This window comes from Xenopus tropicalis, chromosome 1, assembly GCF_000004195.4.
Source record: "Xenopus tropicalis strain Nigerian chromosome 1, UCB_Xtro_10.0, whole genome shotgun sequence".
In the NCBI taxonomy this organism is placed as follows: domain Eukaryota; kingdom Metazoa; phylum Chordata; class Amphibia; order Anura; family Pipidae; genus Xenopus; species Xenopus tropicalis.
This window is the reverse complement of record NC_030677.2, coordinates 86,432,091-86,458,558: the sequence shown is the minus strand read 5'-3', so window position 1 is coordinate 86,458,558 and position 26,468 is coordinate 86,432,091. Positions and strand designations below refer to the sequence as shown.

General features: G+C 39.1%; 1 protein-coding gene across 6 annotated transcripts in view; it reads left to right on the top strand.

Annotated features, from left to right (window-relative positions):
• wdfy3 (WD repeat and FYVE domain containing 3) overlaps positions 1–26,468 on the top strand; it is a 206,293-nt gene that overhangs the window by 85,981 nt on the left and 93,844 nt on the right. For 5 of the 6 annotated variants that reach the window (XM_012955308.3, XM_012955305.3, XM_012955309.3 and 2 more), the window contains 7 exons: positions 1,341–1,424; positions 11,019–11,196; positions 12,332–12,546; positions 20,434–20,546; positions 20,737–20,968; positions 22,598–22,698; positions 25,294–25,512. In XM_012955308.3, the coding sequence (XP_012810762.1) occupies positions 1,341–1,424; positions 11,019–11,196; positions 12,332–12,546; positions 20,434–20,546; positions 20,737–20,968; positions 22,598–22,698; positions 25,294–25,512 (1,142 nt within the window). The remainder of the gene's footprint in view (positions 1–1,340; positions 1,425–11,018; positions 11,197–12,331; positions 12,547–20,433; positions 20,547–20,736; positions 20,969–22,597; positions 22,699–25,293; positions 25,513–26,468) is intronic. The other variant, XM_004911065.4, reaches the window with a different exon arrangement.

The following is a 26,468-nucleotide window of genomic DNA, read 5'->3' as shown; positions in this document are numbered from 1 at the left end:
TTATGACACATTAAATTTATGCAGGGGGCTTCTTTTACAGGAGAAAAATGTTTAACCTTTAATATTTGTATGGATCATTTTGATTTTGGGGCCTCTAAAAGCCATATACTTGGATGAATTCATGTACATCGGGCATCAAACTGTTAAGTAAATCATTGACATTCATTTTTAGGATATTTGGTCTTGGTGCATAAGACAAAGTGGGTCATAGGAAGCTTTAGAAGAAATTTCATAAAAGCTGCTAACTTTAGCAGTGGTTTGGTAGATTGGTGCAGAAAAATGTATTTTACAGGTTTATAGTTATGTTGATGTGGGAGACCCTGTAAATTGCAAGCTTTGAGGTGATTTTTTCAAAATGTTCAGTATTTTTTTAGAAAGAAAACAGACCTTGACAAAATCATTGCAGTTTTATAGTTTGAAAGACCTATTTTCCCATTTTGGATGAATGAAAAGTTTCTGCTATATGTCTCTACAGTATATTATGAAAATATTTTTTGTTTCACCCCTTTGATCATTTAGCTATGTCCTGTATATGATTTGTGGAGTAGACAGTAAAATCATAGGTTCTCCAACCATCTCCAACCAACTTTTTAGTAAAAGCAATTTATTATGTCAAGTGTATCTACAGTGATATTATATATATATAATATTATTCAGGTTGTAGAACTGCAAATCTTATTTAGCATTTGGTGAGGGGTAAAATGAGAGAAGGAAATGCATTTTGTAGTTTAACTTTAAATTTTCAGTATTTTGTTCTATACTAAATCCACCAATTCTCATTGTTATAATCCTGAAACTATATAGTTTTTTGTTTTTTTTTATAATGCTTATTTATGTTCAGTGTCACCAAATAGTCTAATTTTCTTACCATTTTATACAGGATCTTGTCTTATAACCAACAAAAAATTACATTGGTGTTTAAGTCTACACCTGATATTTGTCATGTCATAAAGAGAATAGTTTTCATCTTCTAAATTCTAACATTTTATCATAATTTGGAAAAAAAACATAGGGCACTAGGTGAGCAAAATAAATAGTTAAGCAGGGATTTTTACTGACTGCAGTGATGGGAACTGAAGACAGTATTTAGTCAAGTTGTCTTGAAAACAAACTTTTTTCCCAATACTAATAGTTGGTGTTTTTCAGAATTATCCTAGTATTTTAGCTTGTCTTTGTGTTTGATCTCTTCTCTGCTTTCCTGCGTGGTACTTTTCTGCCTTTTGTGAATAGTTTGCTGTAAAAATCTATTCGCTCTTCTATTCTTGTAAAACTAACACAGGGTTTTACCATTCCTTGTCTTTCTAACCTTTCTATCCTACTCATGTCTGTTTTGTCTGTAGTCGTGCTGAACAGATTCCACCTTGCTTGACAAATGAGACCTCTCTACCTTCACCCTGGGGCACTCCAGCTGTATCCAGGAAAAGGTACTACTCCACTAGCCTATAAATTGGCTGCTTTGAATCAAATTAAACTGATTAGTATCTCACTGTTTCCCAGCTCTTGCTTTTAACTTCCTTTACAGAAGTCATTAAACTTATTATATGGACCAGGGTTTAATGGCTTAAAATAGTGCATCACTTAAAGCCAAATTCTGGCTTCCAAATCAAAATTTGTTAAACAGCCTCACTCAACACAGAAACCACTAATATACCTATCAATGTACCTATCACTGTAATCTGTTCCTTTAAAAGGTATAAATAAATACCATTTTATAAACGGCAAATCAGTTCTTCTCTTTCTGTATCATTTGAAATCCTGGCAGGGGAGGAGGGACTAAAACTTTGATGTTAAAAGTTGTAACAACTTCTCTACAGCGTACAGGAACTACATAACCCATAACTCAGTGTGATGTTACTTTGCTAATTTGCATCACATGTGCAGGGAATTGTGAAATTTGGGCTTAAGGCAGGCTAAGGACAATCGAATACAGTTTTTTTTTTTTTGATTCTCCAAGTAGTCAGCCAGATCAGCAGGAGAACAGGAGGCTAGGATTAGGTAACTGTTCCAAACCATATTATTACATTAAACATCATGAAAATACTGGATATTTTTTAATTGATTTGTATTGCAAAGTTTCTTAAAATTGTATTTACTTTTCAAACAGCTTAAGTTGTGTTTCAGTGGAGTTCCCCATAAAAAAACATTTTCTGTATATCAAATGTATTATGTCACTTGTATTCCATTACACTTGGTTACCAAAGCTAAAGTATACAGTGTTTTTAGGCCTAGGTCAAATATTGTTGATATGAATTAAGAGGTTTTTTTTTTTTTTTAGGTTACAAATCTCATTTTAAATGTACACAGTAGTTTTAGTAAGCCACTGCACATGTATACATCTCGGTTCTATTTTTTCAAGTTTCATAAAAACACATAAGTAGAAATAATGAAATCTGAAAAATGCCAGTAATTCTATAATTTAGCTCATTGTTAGCCAATATAGGTACCACTTCTACAACACTTTTGGTTTTTTTTTATGTATTATTTTTATTCATGCACATAGAAAAAAACACTTGATTGCTATGGTAGTATAGTTTATAATGTTAAATGTGACATGCATTTCAGTGGAAAAAATCCTATAGTTAATCATCTGTAAAACAAAAATTCTTGGGCACCATTGATCAGTAGAGATGTGGAAAATTCTCTTCTATGCATTCTCCCTATTTTTTTCCTCCAAACTTTAATATTCTGCTTGTCAGAAATGCATCTTCAACTTGAAAATGTGGTTTCATTGGCAGCAGTCCTTTAATTTTTTCACTGCAGTCTAACATTAACTTTAGTTGTTATCGTATAACAGGTAATGTTCTTCAGTCCAACCCAGCCCCAAACACATGTACAAATAAATGTATGTTGAATGCTAAAATGTGCTTGTTTGACCTGTCCCTTTGTTGACTGCACTGTAAACTATATTCCAGTCTAAATAAAGGAAAAAAAGATTTAGCTTTTGTGGAAACGTGTGCAGATGCTGCTTTCATACATATACATTTAAATTCAGACTTGAACAGAACAAGTAAAAAAGAAGAGAATTCTGTTACATTGAGAATGATATCGAAGGTGTGATTATAAAAAAAAAAATCCTTAAAATATATATATATATATATATATATATATATATATATATATATATATATATATTAAGGTCCTAAATGTATGATATAGTTGTTTTCAGTAATATCATGTCTTCATGTTCATATTACTTTTACAGCAGCTTTACACTAATTTGTAACTGTATATAATGGGTGCATTTACATCCCAGGGAATTTAAAAAAAAAAAAAAAAAAAATCTGGAAATCTGGGGATTCTGAATAACCGGTCCCATACTTGTACTTTAAATTGTTGCGCCTTTCTCTCTCTTTTTTTTTTTTTTTTTATGGGGTGGGGTATTTGTGCTTAATTGGAAAACCCCTATCACCTAAACGGATGCCCTAATCACTGTCAGTTTCTTTATCCCACTCATTATATCTGTCCACTTATAGAACTGTGCTTTGTTCCCCACTTTTGTGAAAAGATCTCATATGTTGCACTTTAACTTACCCCCTCCTGGATGTGATGCACAGAAAGCAGAGATGCAAGAATCATGCAACTGCAGTTTAAGCATTTCTTTTGTCTGTTTCTGTTCATGTGTTATACTTAGTAACATAGTAACATAGTATGTTGGGTTGAAAAAAGACATACGTCCATCAAGTTCAACCATAATGCCTATATATAACCTGCCTAACTACTAGTTGATCCAGAGGAAGGCAAAAAACCGCATCTGAAGCCTCTCTAATTTGCCGCAGAGGGGAAAAAATTCCTCCCTGATTCCAAGATGGCAATCGGACCAGTCCCTGGATCAACTTGTACTAAGAGCTATCTCCCATAACCCTGTATTCCCTCACTTTCTAAGAATCCATCCAGCCCCTTCTTAAAGTTATATAATGTATCAGCCAGTACGACTGATTCGGGGAGGGAATTTACAGAACTTCACAGCTCTCACAGTAAAAAATCCTTTCCGAATATTTAAATGGAACCTCCCTTCTTCTAAACGGAGTGGGTGCCCTCGTGTCCGTTGGAAGGACCTACTGGTAAATAAAACATTAGAAAGGTTATTATATGATCCCTTTATATATTTATACATAGTTATCATGTCACCTCTTAAGCGCCTCTTCTCCAGTGTAAACAGACCCAACTTGGCCAGTCTTTCTTCATAACTGTGACTTTCCTTACCCTTTACCAGCTTAGTTGCCCTTCTCTGGACCCTCTCTAACTCAATAATGTCCCGTTTGAGCACTGGAGACCAAAACTGAACAGCATATTCTAGATGGGGCCTTACCAGTGCTCTGTAAAGGGGAAGAATAACCCCCTCCTCCCGTGAATCTATACCCCTTTTAATACAGCTCAAAACCTTGTTTGCCCTTGAAGCTGCTGCCTGGCATTGCTTGCTACAGCCAAGTTTATTATCTACAAGGACTCCAAGGTCCTTCTCCATTATGGATTTGCCTAGTGCAGTCCCATTAAGGGTATACGGGGCTTGCATATTTTTACATCCCAGGTGCATGACCTTACATTTATCCACATTAAATCTCATCTGCCACTTAGCTGCCCAGATTGCCAGTTGGTCAAGATCCTGCTGCAGGGATGTCACATCCTGGATAGAATTGACTGGTCTGCAGAGTTTTGTGTCATCTGCAAACACTGATACATTACACATAATACCCTCCCCTAAGTCATTTATGAACAAATTAAACAAAAGTGGACCCAGTACAGAACCCTGAGGGACCCCACTGAGAACCTTATTCCAAGTAGAGAATGTGCCATTAACAACCACCCTCTGTACCCGATCCTGTAGCCAGTTTTCTATCCATGTGCAAACGACTTCACTAAGACCAATATACCTTAGCTTAGAAAGCAGTCGTTTGTGGGGAACGGTATCAAATGCTTCGGCAAAATCCAAATAGATTATATCTACTGCATCCCCACTGTCCAGCTTCTTACTTACCTCATCATAAAAAGCAATTAAATTGGTCTGACATGACCTATCCTTCATAAAGCCATGCTGATTACTGCTCATAATGGCATTCTCCACTACATAATTTTGAATGTGATCCCTTAACAAGCCTTCAAATAACTTGCCCACCACGGATGTCAAACTTACAGGTCTATAATTGCCAGGCTGAGATCTTACTCCCTTTTTAAATATGGGAATGACATTCGCCTTCTTCCAATCCCTAGGTACCATACCTGATGAAAGCGAGTCTGAGAATATCAGAAACAAGGGCCACTGCAATTCTGCCCCTAGCTCTCTCAGTACCCAAGGGTGTATTCCATCTGGCCCAGGTGCCTTGTTTACATTTATCGTGTGTAACCCTTTAAGCACCATATCCTGTGCCAACCACTGTGTAGTTGGAGCTGAGGCAACAGTGAAGCTATTGGGTGGGACTTGGCCCTCTGGCTCCTCTACTGTATACACAGAAGAAAAGAACTGGTTAAGCACATCTGCCTTTTCTGTATCCGCTGTAACCATATTGTTGCTATAACTCAATGGGGCCACACCCTCAACCTGCATCTTTTTACTATTAATATACTTAAAAAACTTTTTGGGGTTAGTCTTGGCCTCGGCCGCGATGCGCTCCTCATTTTCTATCTTTGCCTTCCGGGTTGCTGCTTTACAACACTTGTTATAGTGTTATAATCATTAAAAGCAGCTACTGTCCCCTCTGACTTATATTTCTTAAAAGCTTTCCTTTTTTTCCCTATTAACTTCTTTACCTCAGAGTTAAGCCATATAGGGTGATTCTTAACACTTCTACTTTTTATTATTAATGGAATAAATTGAGAACAGTAATGATTTAATATCATTTTAAATGACAACCATTTCTGCTCTGTGTTTTTATCAGAAAACATAATGCCCCAATCTATGCCCTGAAGCGCTGCCCTTAAGGAGCTAAAATTTGCCTTCCTAAAATTCAGTGTCTTTGTTGCCCCCGTGTAAATTTGTTTCCTGCACCAAACATCAAATGAAATAACATTATGGTCACTATTACCCAGGGGTTCAACCACTTGCACATTTACATAGTTACATAGTTACATAGGGTTGAAAAAAGACCTGTGTCCATCAAGTTCAACCCATCCAAGTAAATCCAGCACATCTAACCCACACCTACCAATCTATACACTCACATACATAAACTATAAATACAACCACTAGTACTAACTGTAGATATTAGTATCACAATAGCCTTGGATATTCTGATTGATCAAGAACTCATCCAGGCCCCTCTTAAAGGCATTAACAGAATCTGCCATTACCACATCACTAGGAAGGGCATTCCATAACCTCACTGCCCTCACCGTGAAAAACCACCTACGCTGCTTCAAATGGAAACTCCTTTCCTCTAATCTAAAGGGGTGACCTCTGGTGCGTTGATTGTTTTTATGGGAAAAAAGAACATCCCCCAACTGCCTATAATCCCCTCTAATGTACTTGTACAGAGTAATCATGTCCCCTCGCAAGCGCCTCTTTTCCAGAGAAAACAACCCCAACCTCGACAGTCTAACCTCATAGTTTAAATCTTCCATCCCCTTAACCAGTTTAGTTGCACGTCTCTGCACTCTCTCCAGCTCATTAATATCCTTCTTAAGGACTGGAGCCCAAAACTGCACTGCATACTCAAGGTGAGGCCTTACCAGGGACCTATAAAGGGGCAAAATTATGTTCTCATCCCTTGAGTCAATGCCCTTTTTTATACAAGACAGCACTTTATTTGCTTTAGTAGCCACAGAATGACACTGCCTGGAATTAGACAACTTGTTATCAACAAAAACCCCTAGATCCTTCTCCATTAAGGATACCCCCAACACACTACCATTCAGTAGATAGTTTGCGTTTATATTATTTCTACCAAAGTGCATAACTTTGCACTTATCAACATTGAACCTCATTTTCCAGTTTGCTGCCCAGTTATCTAATTTTGTCAAATCGCTCTGCAAAGCGGCAGCATCCTGCATGGAACTTATAGTTTTGCACAATTTAGTGTCATCAGCAAAAATAGAAACAATACTGTCTATGCCCACCTCCAGGTCATTAATAAACAAGTTAAACAGCAAAGGACCAAGGACTGACCCCTGCGGTACTCCACTAACCACACTGGTCCAATTAGAAAATGTTCCATTTACAACCACTCTTTGTACTCTATCCTTCAGCCAGTTCTCTATCCAATTACAAATATTATGTTCTAGGCCAATATTCCTTAATTTGATCATTAACCTTCTGTGAGGTACTGTATCAAACGCTTTAGCAAAGTCCAAGTAGATGACATCAACTGCCATTCCAGCATCAAGGTTCCTACTCACCTCCTCATAAAAGGCAACTAAATTAGTCTGGCAAGATCTGTTACGCATAAAACCATGCTGGCACAAACTAATAGTATTGTGAACTGCAATGTATTCAAGTACCCTATCCCTTATTACCCCTTCCAAAAGTTTTCCTACTGCTGATGTCAGACTAACAGGCCTATAGTTTTCAGGCTGAGAACGGGATCCCTTTTTAAATAATGGCACCACATTAGCAATCCGCCAGTCTCTTGGCACCATGCCAGACCTCAATGAATCCTGAAAAATTAAGTGAAGAGGTTTGGCAATCACAGCGCTCAGCTCATTTAATACCCTGGGATGAATCCCATCCGGCCCTGGACCTTTGTTTACCTTTACATGTTCAAGTCTCTTTTGAAATTCCTCCCGAGTGACCCACGCGTCAGTAGCTAAATTACTAGAACTGGGCATATTACAAGGGAAGCCTTCATTATCTGGCTCCTCAGATGTATAGACAGATGAAAAATAAGAGTTCAAAATTTCAGCTTTTTCCCCGTTTTCATCAACCAACGTACCCCCCCGTGATAATAAAGTTCCCACCCCTTCTTGCTTCATTTTTTTTACTATTCACATAATTAAAAAATAATTTTGGATTCTTTTTACTCCTAGCTGCAATATCCCTTTCCATCTCTATTTTAGCTTGCCTGATAGCTTTTTTGCATGCTTTATTTGCTTCCTTGTACCTGATGAAAGTTTCCGCTGTCCCAGCTAACTTGAATGCCCTAAAAGCACGTTTTTTCTTACCAACCTCGACAATAACACTTTTATTCAGCCATAAAGGTTTTGCTTTGCGATGCCTCTCCTTGCTTACTAGGGGGATATACTGTTGTGTATACCTACAAAGCAATGTTTTAAAGATGTTCCATTTTCCTTCTGTGTCTAACCCCATGAAAAGCCTTTCCCAGTTGACACATTGCAGAGATGCCCTTATACTGGCAAAGTCTGCACGTCTAAAATTGAGTGTTTTAGTTACTCCCTTATAGCGCTGTCTCTGCAGCATTATCTCAAAGGAGACCATGTTGTGATCACTGTTCCCCAAATGCTCACCCACACAAATGTTAGAGATAAGTTCATTATTATTAGAAATCACCAGGTCCAAAATAGCGTCATTCCTAGTGGGTTCTTGAACTGCCTGAAATAAAAAGTTGTCATTTAGCATATTTACAAACCTACTAGCTTTTTCTGACTTAGCCACCCCATTACTCCAGTCAATGTCCGGATAATTAAAGTCCCCCATAACAACAACTTGACCCAGTTTTGAAGCCTCCTCCATTTGCAACAATAGCTGGGCCTCATCCCCCTCATCTATACGGGGTGGTTTATAACATACACCAATGATCATTTTCTTTGTGACCTTCAGCCCTACTGAAATTTCTACCCAAAGAGATTCGACGTTTTCATTGGTAATGTCTTTATTACATGGCTTTAAGTCTGACTTTACGTAAAGACAAACCCCTCCACCCTTTTTAATCTCTCTGTCCCTCCTAAAAAGTGTATAACCATTTAAATTCACATTTGCTATACGTTCTGGGTCATTAGAGATCACTAGATCTAGTATAGCAGTGCTTTCCAACTGGCCCCCCTCTGTGTGGCCCCCCACCTGTCTGGCTGCTTTGATGGCTTACCTTTGTGTAAGATTTAAATGGTATCAGTACTGTGATTAACTGGCCCCCTGCATGGTTCTCATCTCAAATCAGGCTGTAATCAGGCTGTATTGTTTAAATATGTAATCCCCTGTGTTGTTCACACCTTTTAATCTCTGCATTGTTCACCCCCTGCAGTGTTCACACTTCAGGCTCAGGCTGTAATCACCCCCATTGTTCCCCTGTTCACACCTCAGGAGCAGTAGAAATCCACAAATAATCCCTGCATACTACAAAAAGAACATATACTGAGGTGGTACTGCAATTAAAAAGTTTTTTAATATATAGTTATTGTGCAGACTGTAGGAGCAGTGCCAGCATTGTGTCACTGTAGGCTGCCTGTGTGTGCCATACAGCATAGGGCAAGCAGAGTATGGCACACACAGGCAGCATAGGGCAAGCAGAGTATGGCACACACAGGCAGGGTAGGGAAGGCAGAGTATGGCACACACAGGCAGAGTAGGGCAGGCAGAGTATGGCACACACAGGCCAAGTTTGGCACAAACCAGCCAAGAATGGCACACACAGTGAAAGTATGGCACACGCAGGCAGGGTAGGGAAGGCAGATTATGTCACACACAGGCAGGGTAGGGAAGGCAGAGTATGGCACACACAGGCAGGGTAGGGAAGGCAGAGTATTGCACACACAAAGGCAGGGTAGGGAAGGCAGAGTATGGCACACACAAGCAGGGTAGGGAAGGCAGAGTATGGCACACACAGGCAGGGTAGGGAAGGCAGAGTATGGCACACACAGGCAGGGTAGGGAAGGCAGAGTATGGCACACACAGGCCAAGTATGGCACAAACCAGCCAAGAATGGCACACACAGTGAAAGTATGGCACGCAGGCAGGGTAGAGCAGGCAGAGTATGGCACACACAGGCAGGGTAGGGAAGGCAGAGTATGGCACACACACAGGCAGGGTGGGGCAGGCAGAGTATGGCAGGTTTTTACTGTACTACAACCATTAATATGGGTATGGTCATGTGATAACATGGGTGTGGTTTCAAGTGGGTGTGGTTTCAAAAAGGGGAGTGGTCAAAACTGGCTTCCATTATCGGCCCTCCACCACGTAGGTCGGAAAAATTCCGGCCCTCGGTACAACAGAAGTTGGACAGCACTGTAGTATAGCATGGTTCCTGGTTGGCTCCTCAACAACTTGTGACAAAAAGTTGTCATGCAGCAAGTTTATAAACTTGTTCCCATTTACTGTCCTGGCAGTACTATTGCCCCAGTCAATATCAGGGTAATTAAAACCCCCCATTATTATCACTTGCCCCAAACTAGCAGCCTTTTCTATTTGCAACAGGAGCTGGGCCTCCTCCTCTTCGCTTACATTAGGGGGTCTATAGCATACCCCTACAATTAGTTTGGTAGATTCTTTACTATCTGTGAGAAGCTCCCTCTGTTACCCCCATCACTTCCTCCTTAATATTTGCTTTTAATTCCTGCTTAATGAACAGACACACCCCTCCTCCTTTTCTATTGCCCCTGTCCCTCCGAAACAATGTATACCCCACAATATTAACAGCCCAGTCATGAGACTCATTCAACCAAGTTTCAGCAACACCAATTACATCATATTTCCAATCCAACGCCAGTACCTCCAGCTCTCCCATTTTACCAGTCAGACTCCTTGCATTGGTAAACATACGTTTAATACTGGTTCCGGTGTGAGAATGACATGTAAACAACTTATGGGCCTCCCTGCCATTATCAGTATCCCGAAGCAAGTACTTTTTGTGGCCACATGATCCATTGGTGGAAGCTGGCCACCAAAAATACCAAAGCACCATATCACAGATGGGGAAGGTGTATAATATTATATGGATTTTCATTAAACCTGAATTATTTAACAGACTCATGTTACTGTTGGGATATATTTTGCCACCGTTTTAGATTTTATAAATGGTTATCAGTAAATCATTGTGGTTACATGTTTTAGATTTTAATAGTAGCTTTTTCTGTAACCAGTGCTGTTTTTTTTTTGTTTTTTTTTTTACAGTAAATATATATATATTTTTTTACAGACATGTCTACCATGCTGTCTCCACATCATCTCTCAATGCTCCAAAAAATCTCAGTGATATGAAGCTTCACACTGGAACTTCTGCTCTCTCAGGCTCAGATGCAGTCATCATTCATCCTGGTGCCATGCTTTCTATGCTTGATCTTCTGGCTTCAGTTGACTCAGATTCCCAACCAGAAGTATGTATGGTTAACATTTTTAATGAGCTAGATCATCTACTTTTTTTGAATCTGCTGGATCTGCATAGAGTGAAAAACTGACTTTTGGTCCTCGGAGACACTAGACTAGTCACCTTTTCCCCTTTTCTTACACCTCCATGAAAAGTTTTAGTAAACTGATCACTGTGCAACTTAAAGCAGCCCAACCATTTCCAACTGATCATGCAGAACTCACTTACTGTAAAGAAAAATTCTTGTGACAACATTTAATTTAAAACGTTGCACCCGTTGTTATATAGATTTAGCCCCAGCCATAACTACCACTGGTAAAGCAAGCACTTGTTCTCATCTCAGTTACATGGATTAATATTCTACAAGTAGAAAAGTTACACAGTTCATATTACATATAGATTGTTTAAAATTCATGCTCATCCACTTTCAACCAAACAGAAACAAGGAGAACTAAAGCTTAGCAAAGAATTTGGCTAAACATGCTACAACTTATATTTGTGTTTTTGTACCAATCCAAGGCCACCACAGCATTATTCACTATATTGTGTGTTTATTTGAGAGAGCAGCCATGATTGCACTTCAGTGATAAGCAAGGCCCCATACACTAATAAGGAGCCACATAATAGGTCAGATTATCAGAAACAAATGTCACATACTCTGAAGAAATAAAATATACTAATATGGTTTTTTATTTGTCTGAAGAGGGGGATTCATAAAATGTTTGATCTTTGTTAGTTCAGACAGATTGATAGACTCCGGATTTAACTGACTCTTCTGTATGTCATTTGTCTGCCCCTAACTGTTAGCTTCAGTAAGACAGGGGCTGATGTTAAAGTCTGAGTAATAACTGGGCCTCCCTCCCAAACCACAACACGAGTCACCTCTGAAATATGACCTTGGCTTCAATACTGCATGATCCGTTAAGGCAACTCGAGAGAAAAGGACCTAAAGAAGCATAAATAAATAACAAGGTTAAGCATACTGACATGTTTAGGTTGTACCTAGGGGTGTGGTATAGGGAGAGAAGATTCTGGGGTTTCCCATTTATTACTTAGGCTTAAGTTCTTCTTAAATGCTGAATATTGTTTGTAAACACTGTGCAAAATAACAAAAAAACCCTCCTTTTTTCTTTTCATCCCTGTAGCATGCCTTGGATCTCCAGTTAGCAATAGCAAACATTTTGCAGTCATTGGTGCACACTGAAAGAAACCAGCAAGTCATGTGTGAGGCAGGGCTGCATGCACGCCTGTTACACAGATGTAGTGCTGCTTTGGCAAATGAGGATCATCCACTTCATCCTCCACTTCAGAGGATGTTTGAAAGACTGGCATCTCAAGCCCTGGAGCCTATGGTGCTGAGGTCTGTAATAATGCATTTGTTGTTCAAAAAAACACACTTAATGCTCTTCTGTTAAATATTGTGATGTTGACGAATAACAACGAGTCTGTGAACAGTTAAACTTTGAAGGTTTGTTATTTTTCAATACATAATATTAAACAGTAGAAAAAATATCTTCTCCTTACAAAACTTCTTGTATTTTTTGCAAAGTAAAAAAGTGCTTGAAGTGATGTGAAAATTCAAAAATGTTCTTTGTGTGCAGTGTGAAAATTCCATAGAAATATTTCTTGCGTTGCACAAGGTTCCCTTAGACTTTAATGGTTAAGCATCTCAAAAATTCTTAGAGAATTCTCACCTCTCAAGTAATAAAGTGGAAAAGCAAGATTGTTTCATACTTACCGTGATCTTCCATGTTAGTATTTACCAGGATAGCCCCTCCCTCCTGCTCCCTTCAGAAGGGCCCTCACCAAATCTTTAAAAGACCAACCCCACCCACTTACTGGTGTCTTTGTAAGCTTCTAATTACTGGAAAAAAGGAGGTGGGGGGGGGGGGCGCACTGACATGGGGTTCATCTAGAAAAGAAAGATCACAGTAAGTATGAAACAATCTTCCCTTTTCTGTAGCCGAACTCCATATCAGTACTTAGCAGGATATAGCAAGCTACTCTATCCCAACGAGTGGGCAATAGGCTCAATCTGAAACCTGTAATAAGCCCCAGAATGAGACGAGGATAAGAACTAGAAAGGGAAGTTTAAGAACAGACTTCATGTTGGGTTGAAAAATTTGAAGTCACTGAATGAAATCTTATCTGTTGTTGGCTTGGCCCACTTTTTCTAACCTTGGACAACAGTTATATAGTAAAAAACACTGTGCAAAGTTTGGGGACCCTGGTTTTAATAGTTTCTTAATGGCAGCAATTTAAATTTCCCCACTGAAAGTCAACGAGTGACATCTAATTGGCGGTTGGTGTCTCCACCCACTTTTTCTAACCTGTAACTGCAGTAACCCAGTGACTAACTCTGCAAAGTTTAGGTACCCTAGGATTAATAGTTGAAGAACAGCAGCAGTTTAAATTTAAACAAATAAAAGTCAGTAGGTATTGTGGTTGGTGGGTGTACCCACTTTTTCTAACCTTGAGTCAGTCACTCAGTGACAAACAGTGGGCACCCTGGCATAAATAGTGTGAAAATGGCAGCATTTTTAATTTAAACCAAAAAAAATTCAATAGGTGAAGTCTGATTGGCTGTTGGTGGTTCCACCAACTTATTAAAACCTAAAATTGCAGTCCCCTAGTGACCCTGGTGTAAATACTGTGAGAACTGCAGCAGGTTGAATTTCCCCATTGAAAATCAATAGTTAAAATCTGATTGGCTGTTGGTTGCTCTGCCCATTTTTTTTACTAACTCTGAAACACAGTTACATGTTGACTAGCTCTGCAAAGTTTGGGGACCTTAGTATTAATATTTAAAGAATGGCAGCAGTTTAAATTTAAACATATGAAATCTATAGATGAAATCTAACTGTGCAAATTTTGGGGATCCTGACAACATGTGAGAATGGCAGCAGTTAAAATTTCCCCACTGAAAAAAGTGGCTTTGCCCACCGGGCATCCAACAATCATCATATTTTCATTCAGGCTTACCCCATGGCTATGTGATTCAAGTTTGGGGAGTGTAGCCTGAAAGCTCTAACCTTGAACCGCAGTTACCTGGTGCTTCCAAGTCAATAGGTAAAATCTGATTGACTGTTCAGTCAATGGGTGATACTTGATTGGCTGTTGTTGGCCCCTCCCACTTTGGGGGTCATCCAACAAATGTCGCTGTTTCATTTGGGGTGACCCCATTGTTATTATGTTCAAGTTTGGGGGGTGTTGCTTCAAAGCTGTAAGCATGGCAGCAGTTTAAAAATCTTCCCTGTCAAAGTCAATGGGAAAATTTGGTGGTTCGGAGCAGAGCCACAAAAAGACAGGCGGCTGGATTGCTTAGAAAATCACAAGCAACCTGCTCAGCTATTGGGCGAAGAAGTGTGGAGAGTTTAGGTGTTGTACCCCTAAAACTGTAGGAGTAGAAGCGTTTAGAAAGTGGGAGGTGCTAAGAATAAGAAGCGAAGAGGAAGAAGAAGAAAAAGTGGAAGAATAATCTGAAGTCGAAGAACAGTATGTTGAGTTTTTCCAACCCAACACAGTGGTCCTACAGTATAGACTTTATACCACAGAATAAAAGGTGCAAGCAAAGCACCACAATGATAAAACAAAGGGTACATATGGTCAAAGGCAACACCCTGGAAGGTCAGTAATTTGGGCATTTACTAAAGCCTCCTCCAGTTCAGTCTTATATAGGTCAGTATAGTATTTAGAGAATACAGTGGATATAAAAGGTCTACACACCCCTGATAAAATTTCAGGTTCCTGTGTTGTACAAAAATGAGACAAAAAGATAAATCATTTCAGAACTTTTTCCAGGTCTGGGCTCTGGCTGGGCCATTCCAAAACTTTAATCTTCTTCCGGTGAAGCAATTAATTGTTGATTTGGATGTATGCTTTGGGTCGTTGTTATTCTGAAAGATGAAGTTCCTCCTCATGTTCAGCTTTCTAGCAGAAGCCTGAAGGTTTTGTGCCAATATTGACTGGCATTTGGAACTCTTCATAATTCCCTCTATCTTAACTAAGGCCCCAGTTCCAGCTGAAGAAAAACAGCCCTAAAGCATGATGCTGCCACCACTATGCTTCACTGTGGGCATGGTGTTCTTTTAGTGATGTGCAGTATTTTTTTTGCACCAAACATACTTTTTTGGAATCGTGGCCAGAAAGTTCAACCTTGGTTTCATCAGACCAGAACACCTTTTCCCACATGCTTTTGGGAGACTTCAGATGTGTTTTTGCAAAATGTAGCCTGGCTTGGATGTTTTTCTTCGTAAGAAAAGGCTTTCATCTTGCCACTCTACCCCATAGCCCAGACATATGAAGAATACGGGAGATTGTTGTCACATGTACCACACAGCCAGTACTTGCCAGATATTCCTGCAGCTCCTTTAATGTTGCTGTAGGCCTCTTGGTAGCCTCCCTGACCAGTTTCTTCTAGTCTTTTTATCAATTTTGGAGGGATGTCCATTTCTTGGTAATGTCACTGTTGTGACGTCTTCACTGTGTTCCATAGTATATCTAATGCCTTGGGAATTCTTTTGTACCCTTCTTCTGATATCTTTTAACAATGAGATCCCTCTGATGCTTTGGAAACTCTCTGTGGACCATGGCTTTTGCTATGGGATGCGACTAAAAAAATGTCAGGAAAGACCAACTAGAGAAGCTTAACTTTATTTGGGGTTAATCAGGGCCACTTTAAATGATGGCAGGTGTATGCCGACTCCTATTTAAAGGAACAGTAACACCAAAAAATGAAAGAGCTTTAAAGTAATAAAAATATAATGCAATGTTGCCCTGCACTGGTAAAACTGGTGTGTTTGCTACAGTAACACTACTATAATTGATTTAATAAGTTGCTGTGTAGCCAGGGGGGCAGCCATTCAAGCTGGAAAAAAGGAGAAAAGGCACAGGTTACATAGCAGATAACAGGTAAGTTCTGTAGAATACAATAGTGTTTTATCTGTTATCTGCTATGTGCCTGTGCCTTTTCTCCTTTGAATGGCTGCCTCCATGGCTATATAGCAGCTTATTTATATAAATTATAGTAGACTTTCTGAAGTAAACACACAACTTTTACCAGTGCAGGTCAGCAGCAAATTATATTTTAGTTACTTTTATACACTTTTTTGGTGTTACTGTTCCTTTAAAGGAAAAAGAAAGTCAAAGTCACTTGGGGGTGCCAAAATGTTAGGCACCCCCAAGTGACTTTGACCACCTACCTTTTACCCCGGGCTGGTGCCCCTGTGAGGAGGGAACAGCACCAGCCCGGGGTAGCTGCCGGCGCTTCCTTCTTCCTGATTCGCTGCGCGCGCATGCGCATTAGAGTGAAAAGCCGAACTTAAACATTAAAGTTGGCTTTTCACTCTACTGCGCATGCGCCCACCGCTGGCATTCCAGCAACGGAAGCCGGAAGAAGGAAGCGATCCGCTCCAGGTGCCCGGGCTGGTGCTGTTTTCTCCTAACAGGGGCACCAGCCCGGGGTACGAGGTAAGCGGTTAAAGTCACTTGGGGGTGCCTAACATTTTGGCACCCCCAAGTGATTTTGCCTTTCGTTTCCCTTTAACATAATTTTGAATGTGATTGCTGAATTTTGAACACAGCTACATCCCCAGTTATGCAACCACATTATTTTAGTTTTTTTGGTTTTCTTCCCTCCACCTAAAAGATTTCAGTTTGTTTTTCAATTGAGTGGTACACTTTATAGGTCACATTAAAGGTGGAAAATGTTCTGAAATGATTTATCTTTGTCTCATTTTTGTACAGCACATGAACATGACATTTTACCAGGGCTGTGTAGACTTTTTATATACACTGTACTTAAAGGGGACCTGTCACCCAGACATAAAAAGCTGTATAATAAAAGTCCTTTTCAAATTAAACAAGAAACCCAAATTCATTTTTATATTATAAGTATTTAAAAATCCCAGCTGTCAGTCATATATTGCCTGCCCTAAGGAGTAGAGGCTGAGCAGACAAGTACTTTAACTTTCAATTCAGTTTACGCTTTCCCCCTCCCTCCTAGCCATCTAATTCTGTAGCCAGTGCATGGGCCTGGGCATCGGGTTCCCCCATTCTGGTACAGACACAAGATTTTGGGTGATACAAAGCTTGCCTTAAAAACAGTGTCCACAAAATGGCAGCTGCCTATTTGTATGTGATTGTGTAACTCCAGGACTGAAGGAAACAAGATTTCTATTACTTATATAGTGTAAGGGAAGTTTATTTTGCTTAACAAACACAATAGAAAAGAATTTCAAATTATTTCTTAGGGTGCAAGGTCCCCTTTAAGTAATTTCAGAGGGGAGTAAAACAAGGTTTCCTTTACTGTCCTGAATAACTGGTATTGAGGTAGAAGGGGAAAAATCTTTAGAAAGTAATGCAAGCAGTTTACCATTGTTATCTCTGTAGGCAAAAATGTTTGCTCTTTGATACAATAATTGTTCACCAGTTCAGTTAAAGCTAAGTGCAGTGCTGCATGACAGGTTAAATGTTGTTTGGATGTGTTGGTAGGAGATTTGACAAATTCTGCTTCTGCTGACAGTACTCTGTTTTCAAGATCTTGTGTCTCCAATTAAGCCTGTTAATTTAAGTTCTTAATATGGGAAATATAAAATCCCCTAGAAAAAGCCTTAAGGGTGTCCTAAACAGTGTTAAAGTCACCCTTGATTATGTAAGTTAGTACTGGAAAGTTAACAATACGTTCCTTAAAGGAGAAGGAAAGGCAAAGTCACTTGGGGGTGCCAAAATGTTAGGCACCCCCAAGAGACTTTAATCGCTTAACTTGTACCCCGGGCTGGTGCCCCTGTACGGAGAAAACAGCACCAGCCCAGGCTACCTGGAGCGCAGCGCTTCCTCCTTCCTTTCTGAAAATGCCAGCTGTTGGCGCATGCGCAGTAGAGTTAAAATCCGACTTTTCTGTTTTGCATTTCACTCTACTGCGCATGCGCGCGCAGGGAACCCGGAAGGAGGAATCGATCGCTGCTACCCCGGGCTGGTGTGGTTTTCTCCGTACAGAGGCACCAGCCCGGGGTACGGGGAAAGCGATTAAAGTCACTTGGGGGTGCCTACCATTTTGGCACCCCCAAGTGACTTTACCTTTCTTTCTCCTTTAATGTGGGCCAGTAAATCCTCTTTAAATGGTGAAGGGACATAGACATTAACCAGGATACACGGTTTACAAAACCATGAACAATGCAAAATTAAATATCTACCCTCTCTGTCACTACTGATTCTATGTAACGTGAAAATACAGGATTTTGATATTAATATAGATACACCTCTGGCATAGCTAGAATAGAGTGATAGGTTGATGCTATCCATGTTCTCTTCAGGGAGAGTAGTTTGGATCCATGAAGGTGTGTTTCCTGTAAACGTATCACATGAGTTTTTAAGTACATTAAACAGCGGTCCTCTCTTAATGGGGCTGCCCAAACCCCTGACATTCCAGGATAAAATCTTAAGCGTAGCCATGAGGTTTTAGCAAAAATGGTTAGGCACCATTGATAAAGTCAATCTTTAATTCATCCAGCCTATTCAGTAAAGTATTGTGATTCTGTCTCTTAAGTTGCAAGGTTCTGCAATTGACTGTAATGGGGGCAGTGGCATTAATAGTCTCTGTATCACGCATAAAGGGTGACTAAGGGATTTCAGAGGGCTCTAATGTCATTTTAGAGGCTCTGGCAAATTTACTTAGGCCCTGATGTGCTGCAAGACGTAGGGGCTCATTTATCAATGTGCGAATGTGGCCGAATAATAAAAATTTGTATTCCTTTTAAGTTTTAGAACTGTACGTATTTTCTGCGATTGTTTTGTTAATTTGCTTGACTTTTACGTACTTTGTGCTTCGACAATTTGTGCAAAATCGTATTTGTCGAGTACGAAAGTTTTGGAATTCATTCAAGCTTCAGTATCGTGACTTGGGCCATATTGGAGCTGCAGAGTGCCATTGAGTTCTATGGGAGGCTTCCAAAAATATGCACTAATGGTTCAAAGTCAGAAAGTTTCCACGCCTTTTACGATACAAAAATTTTGGAACTTTCGGATTGTACCAATCTAATCCGATTTTTTTTGCATCGTGCTTTTTAATGTCCGAAATTTGGACTTTGATAAATGGGCCCCTTAGAGGGCACCGGTGAAGGAATAATTTAGGGTCTTGATGGGGAATCTGTCTCCGTCCGTGAGGCTGCACCGCCATGTTGTGTAAACTGCAGGGTTGGATCAGGAGGCCTCAGTGTGGCCGGTTACCTCCATGTTTCCCTATCCTGAGCCTTAAGGAATGTGTTGTCAGGCTCCTGCGTAAGCATATGGTGGTTTAGGTCCCATGTGTGGCAAAAAACCTGTTTAATATCAAGGTTTTTGTCGGAGCTCCAGTGACTACGTCTTAGCACGCATCCAGGCCACGCTCTTGGGTCACATCCTTAATACATGATTTTTTTTGGCATTGTAAGACCATTCCACAATGAAGTTAACATACCCAATTACTTGGTAATTAATTGGTGTTATATGCTCGTTTCCATTGATGGGGTTTCCAGTTTTTGGTGTTACCCTGAGAAGTCTCTACAGTATTTAACTTAACTGGATTCTCTTGATTCCAACGTATATCAGGTCTACTCCATGTGCTTTTTAAATAAGTTTCATGATGATTATATGCTCAGCAAGTTCTGTACATTCACTGCACTCGGCCCGATTCGGTGCATCCCTAAATTTTTGTAGGATTTGGTTGAGCCAACCAAATCTGAACCATTCATATGACTTCAATCTTTTTTTTTTTTTTTTAGCGACCCTAAGTTATTTGTGCAACGAAAAAAATTTGGCATTTATCCAATATACATTCTTTACAAATTTTTACTTTTCAGTTTATGTTTAGATGTAATTGCTGCTGAAAGCAATTATGCCTGTCCCTTTCTCTTCTGATTTTTAAAAACAATGTACAAGCTGAACAAGAAAACATGTTTTGAAGGAAGTTACGTTTGTATTTTTTGTTTTTAACCTAAATGCAGTGCTTAATGTTTAGTAAAAAAGGGAAGCCATGGCAAAATAGGATTTTACAGTAACTGCTAGGGGAAATGAAAAACCCTCACCCTCAACAATTTGTTCCTGTAACAACATTTTAGTAATGCTGTAATTTCTCCTTTGCTAAAAAAAAGTCTTTCAACAATTTGGTAAATCTTTACACAATAATAATATACAGATATATTGATGTGCTGTTATAATCTTCCTTTGCCTCACTTTTCCTCTCTTTTTAAAAAAACATTTAATCTTACAGGGAATTCCTACGCTTAGGAGACCCTCTAAACTGTGCCGCCTGGGACAAACGGCTGCTTAAACAGTATAGAACACACAAGCCCAGTTCCTTGAGTTATGAGCCTGAAATGAGAAGTAAGTTGTCATGAAAGAAATTACAAAATTGTAGTAAATGTTGTAAATTGGAAAAAGAAATGTGGAGAGCAGACTATAAACAGAATACATTTACACAGCTCAGTTTATGGCATCTTTATTGGCTCTTTATATTGCCTTATGCAGATATTCATTTTCTGTACTTACACTAATTTTCCTGTGTATAACATAGGTAGCATGATCATGTCGACAGAAGGTATTGGCTCTGACAGTGTGTTCTGTGTGAGTGAAGATAGCCACTACAGGATAAACCGGAGCTTGGTAAAGTCGGCAGAAGGAAGTACAGTGCCCCTTACAAGAGTAAAGTGCCTAGTTTCTATGACAACGCCACATGACATCAGGCTTCATGGATCATCAGTGACTCCAGCCTTTGTTGAATTTGACACATCTTTAGAAGGGTTTGGGTAAGAAGAACTTTTTTGCAAAATTTACTTTGAAAAATTCCTAAATCTTTTTGCTTCCCCCTCCAGTCAAGCAGCCCAGGGTTATTGAAGTACAATAATAGTAAATAAAAAAAGTATGGTACCTTAAGACATGTTCTTGTGAAAATGATGTTCTTTATAGCATCTTTGTCTAATTTTACTTTCACATTCAAGGCTGCAGCAGAGGGTGGCTAGGCTTTATGGCAGTTTCAATTATTTAAAGCGCATTTTTTCCCATTTTGCTGCAAATTGAATTGATAACAAAACCTTTTTTTTTTTGTTTTACCTCACCCTTAAAGTTCAAGATGTGTTTTATAAACATTTATAATTATAGCTGTAGAAATGTATATGTTTAATTTGTTTTAAAAAATGCGATATGTATTTAGATTTTTTTGTTTTCTTTTAAAAATGCTACTTTTTTCTTTGTTTACATGTCATTTGCAATATTATTGACAATAATGCATATTTGCTTTCCTGTTAATTTCTAGAATTGTAGGTTAGAATGAATACACTACAAAGAATGACCACTGATGCCAAAATATCTCTTTGCAGAAACTAAATAACCTCTCGTTTGGTGTTGTTGCCAAACAAATGGATCATTGACCGATATGGTCACCCATGAGTGATGAGTGTACCTGTCTTGTTTTGTTTCACCAAAAAATTAGCAAAGCAGCAAAAATTCACACAATGTACTGAAAGTCAGTGCATGGTTTTTGAATGCTACCATGCTGCCATTGGAGCCTACAGGCGTTTTTCACGCAACTAAATGTGCCAAAAATCTTGCATATCACTACCACCCACATCTCGGCCAAACTGAGCAAATTAAGCTACCAGATCATCCTAAGGGATGTTTTTCAGTCATGCCTGATATCTGCCTGGTTTCATGGCTGTATATTGGTTAAACAGGCAGTCCCAAGTGCACCATACTGCAGCCAATAAGCTGCCATGGGCAAGGGTTGGTCAGTCTGCGTTTGTCCAGTATTAAAATGTCTTTGATTTGAACTGTACTGTTTAACATTGCCTGAAATAAACTGTTATTAGATCCTCAGAAAATTTGAAAAAAAAAAAAAATGTAATAAAAGTCCAATGCAGAATGACTGCTTTAGTGGTGCCTTATTGTGAGACCACGCAACATGTTTTAGGCACCATGGACCCTTTTTTTGAATGTATATATACTTATTTTATACTTTAAAGAACCACGTAGAATGTCCCTGGCAGTTTAAATTTTAAAAGTTGTTTGGACTTAAAATAGATAATATTTGGTAATATTTTAATGATCTTTTAACATGTGGACTAAACACATGAAATGGACAACGAAGATATACACACTTCAGAAATGATACCTGAAACATTTTGTGTGACACACGGGGAGATAAGTCGCCGCGCAACAAATCTCCCTTGTCATCGGCGACTTATCTCCCTGTGTGTCACAGCCCTAAAGCACTACTAAGCAGTAATTCTGCCTTGGTCCTTTATTTCCATCTTTTGTATTATCTGAGGTTATTTCAATGAATGCCAGTGATGGAACATCCAGAAAATAGTAAAAAGTTTTGCTATAGTTTGTTGCCTATACATTGAACATTTGTCTAAATCATTTCTTTTGTTATGCAGTTGTCTCTTCCTGCCAAGTTTAGCTCCTCATAATGCACCTACCAGTAATGCAGTCACCACAGGTCTTGTTGATGGAGCTGTCCTTAGTGGAATTGGGACAGGTACTAAATTATGTTGTTTAAATTAGTTTATTGGTTACTGGTGTGGGTTACAAAGAATGTGTTTTTTTTAGAAGAATGTGTTTTTTTCCTTTTCTCTGTAATAATAAAACAGTACCTTGTACTTGATTCCAGCTAAGATATAATTAATCCGTATTGGAGGCAAAACAATCCTATTGGGTTTAATTACGGTTTAAATAATTTTTTCAGTAGAATAAAGGTAGGAGATCCAAATTACAGAAAGAGCCCTTATCCGGAAAACCCCAGGTCCTGAGCATTCTGGATAACAGGTCCCATACCTGTACTAACTTTCACTGATAGATAAAACCCCTCTAAAGTTATTATAGGAATCAACAGAAAGTAGAGGGTTACCTTGCATTTAATCAAGTGTATAATCCATACAGTGGAGGAAATAATTATTTGACCCCTCACTGATTTTGTAAGTTTGTCCAATGACAAAGAAATGAAAAGTCTCAGAACAGTATCATTTCAATGGTAGGTTTATTTTAACAGTGGCAGATAGCACATCAAAAGGAAAATCGAAAAAATAACTTTAAATAAAAGATAGCAACTGATTTGCATTTCATTGAGTGAAATAAGTTTTTGAACCCCTACCAACCATTAAGAGTTCTGGCTCCCACAGAGTGGTTAGACACTTCTACTCAATTAGTCAACCTCATTAAGGACACCTGTCTTAACTAGTCACCTGTATAAAAGACACCTGTCCACAGAATCAATCAATCAAGCAGACTCCAAACTCTCCAACATGGGAAAGACCAAAGAGCTGTCCAAGGATGTCAGAGACAAAATTGTAGACCTGCACAAGGCTGGAATGGGCTACAAAACCATTAGCAAGAAGCTGGGAGAGAAGGTGACAACTGTTGGTGCGATTGTTCGAAAATGGAAGGAGCACAAAATGACCATCAATCGACCTCGCTCTGGGGCTCCACGCAAGATCTCACCTCGTGGGGTGTCAATGATTCTGAGAAAGGTGAAAAAGCATCCTAGAACTACACGGGAGGAGTTAGTTGACCTCAAATTAGCAGGGACCACAGTCACCAAGAAAACCATTGGAAACACATTACACCGCAATGGATTAAAATCCTGCAGGGCTCGCAAGGTCCCCCTGCTCAAGAAGGCACATGTGCAGGCCCGTCTGAAGTTTGCCAATGAACACCTGAATGATTCTGTGAGTGACTGGGAGAAGGTGCTGTGGTCTGATGAGACCAAAATAGAGCTCTTTGGCATTAACTCAACTCGCTGTGTTTGGAGGAAGAAAAATGCTGCCTATGACCCCCAAAACACCGTCCCCACCGTCAAGCATGGGGGTGAAAACATTTTGCTTTGGGGGTGTTTTTCTGCTAAGGGCACAGGACAACTTATTCGCATTAACGGGAAAATGGACGGAGCCATGTTTCGTGAAATCCTGAACGACAACCTCCTTCCCTCTGCCAGGAAACTGAAAATGGGTCGTGGATGGGTGTTCCAGCACGACAATAACCCAAAACATACAGCAAAGGCAACAAAGGAGTGGCTCAAGAAGAAGCACATTAAGGTCATGGAGTGGCCTAGTCAGTCTCCGGACCTTAATCCAATAGAAAACCTATGGAGGGAGCTCAAGCTCAGAGTTGCACAGAGACAGCCTCGAAACCTTAGGGATTTAGAGATGATCTGCAAAGAGGAGTGGACCAACATTCCTCCTAAAATGTGCGCAAACTTGGTCATCAATTACAAGAAACGTTTGACCTCTGTGCTTGCAAACAAGGGTTTTTCCACTAAGTATTAAGTCTTTTTTTGTTAGAGGGTTCAAAAACTTATTTCACTCAATGAAATGCAAATCAGTTGCTATCTTTTATTTAAAGTTATTTTTTCGATTTTCCTTTTGATGTGCTATCTGCCACTGTTAAAATAAACCTACCATTGAAATGATACTGTTCTGAGACTTTTCATTTCTTTGTCATTGGACAAACTTACAAAATCAGTGAGGGGTCAAATAATTATTTCCTCCACTGTATATGCAGCTGGACTATTACATTTCACAAGGGCAACGGAACACAGTTTGCCTTTGCCCTTATATTGGCAGAATATGAAAGCTTGCACTTACTGTTATGAGTCCCTATTTATCAGCACAGGCCATACAGAAAGTATCAGAAGTTCATTCTGTGCTTGATGCGCACAAATAAAGATGCAAAAGAACTTAACTTCTACCCCCTGCAAAAAAACTCCTCTGGAATCATAACGGATTTCCAGTATGGCAAATTTTAGCACATGAATTGTTTATCATAATGAATTGGTAATGAGTGTTAACAAATTGGTGCATTGATCAAAACATTTCCTTCTTTAATCAGTGTGTCAGTTCATCAGAAAGATACTTTGATCAGTCAAACTACATGTTAAGCCCCAGAAAATTAAGGAGCACTACATTAAAATTAAAGCTTTGCAACTTAATAGGGGTCTTAGCATTTGGGAAAAACTGAAATAAATATTGTAAGGTTTCAAAGAATAGGTCACTTGAGCAAAAATATAATCAGGCTGTGTAATAAAATCTTATTTTGTTAACAATAAATTAGAACTTCATAAAATATTTTTTTCCTGTAGGAGAACGCCTGTTCCCACCACCATCTGGGTTAACATACTCTACCTGGTTTTGTATTGAGCATTTAAGCAGCCCTCCCAACAACCATCCAGTCCGACTTCTGACTTTAGTTAGGCGTGCCAATTCTTCAGAGCAACACTTCGTCTGTCTTAACATTGTCCTCTCTGCTAAAGATAAATCACTTATCGTGTCCACAAAGGAAGAGCTTTTACAGAACTATGGTAAATGAAGAATCCTTAAATTTATATTTTTGGTTTGGGAATTCAGGTTTGCAAGGTCCATAAACTTATTTAGTACCACTTAAAATAAAACTTGGTTCCTTTGAGAAGCAGTCTGCCAGATTGTCCCTGTGTTAGGTTTCCTATTAGAATCTAAAGTCAGACAACCCTTTCTCCAGTTTAGCTGAAAACTTAGTGGCCACTTTGTGCTCAGCATAATTTAATTACCGTAAATGGATACTGTCTTGATTTTTATACTTTTTATTTGTAAATTACACTTACATAGCAAATAGTTTACTCTACTATTTAAAATATTATTCTTGAACCAACAATTTTTTTTTGTTTGTTAGTTGTAGTATTGGTGTGTAGGCAGCCATCTCAGTGCATCATGCCAGTGCTACACATTAGAACTGCTTTCAGGTAACCTATTGTTTCTCCTACTCCCATTTAACTGGAGGAGTTGCAAGCCAGACTTGGATTTCTTACTATTGAGTGCTATTCTGATATCTAGTGGGAGCAGCTATCTTGCTACTTCCCATTGTTCTGCTGATCGGCTGCTGAGAGGGGGGGGTGATATCACTCCAACTTGCAGCTCAGCAGTAAAGTGTAACTGAAGTTTATCAGAGCGCATGCCACATGGCTCTGGCATCCTGGTAAATGAAGAATATTGCTAGCCCCATGTGAAATTTCAAAATTAAATATTAAAAAAATCTGTGTTTTTGAAAAAGGTATTTCAGTGCAGAATCCTGTATTAATTAATGCTTTTTGAAAAAAAATACATGACAGTATTCCTTTAAGGATTATAAAATAATTTCTGCACTATTTGCTTGAATAAGTTATGCATAAGGTTCTTAATGTAGTTATTCTGGATAAATGACACCACATTAAAAAAACAAACAAAAAAAACCCGATATTGTTCTATTAACTGGTGCTAAACAGTGTCTTCAATGACACTAATA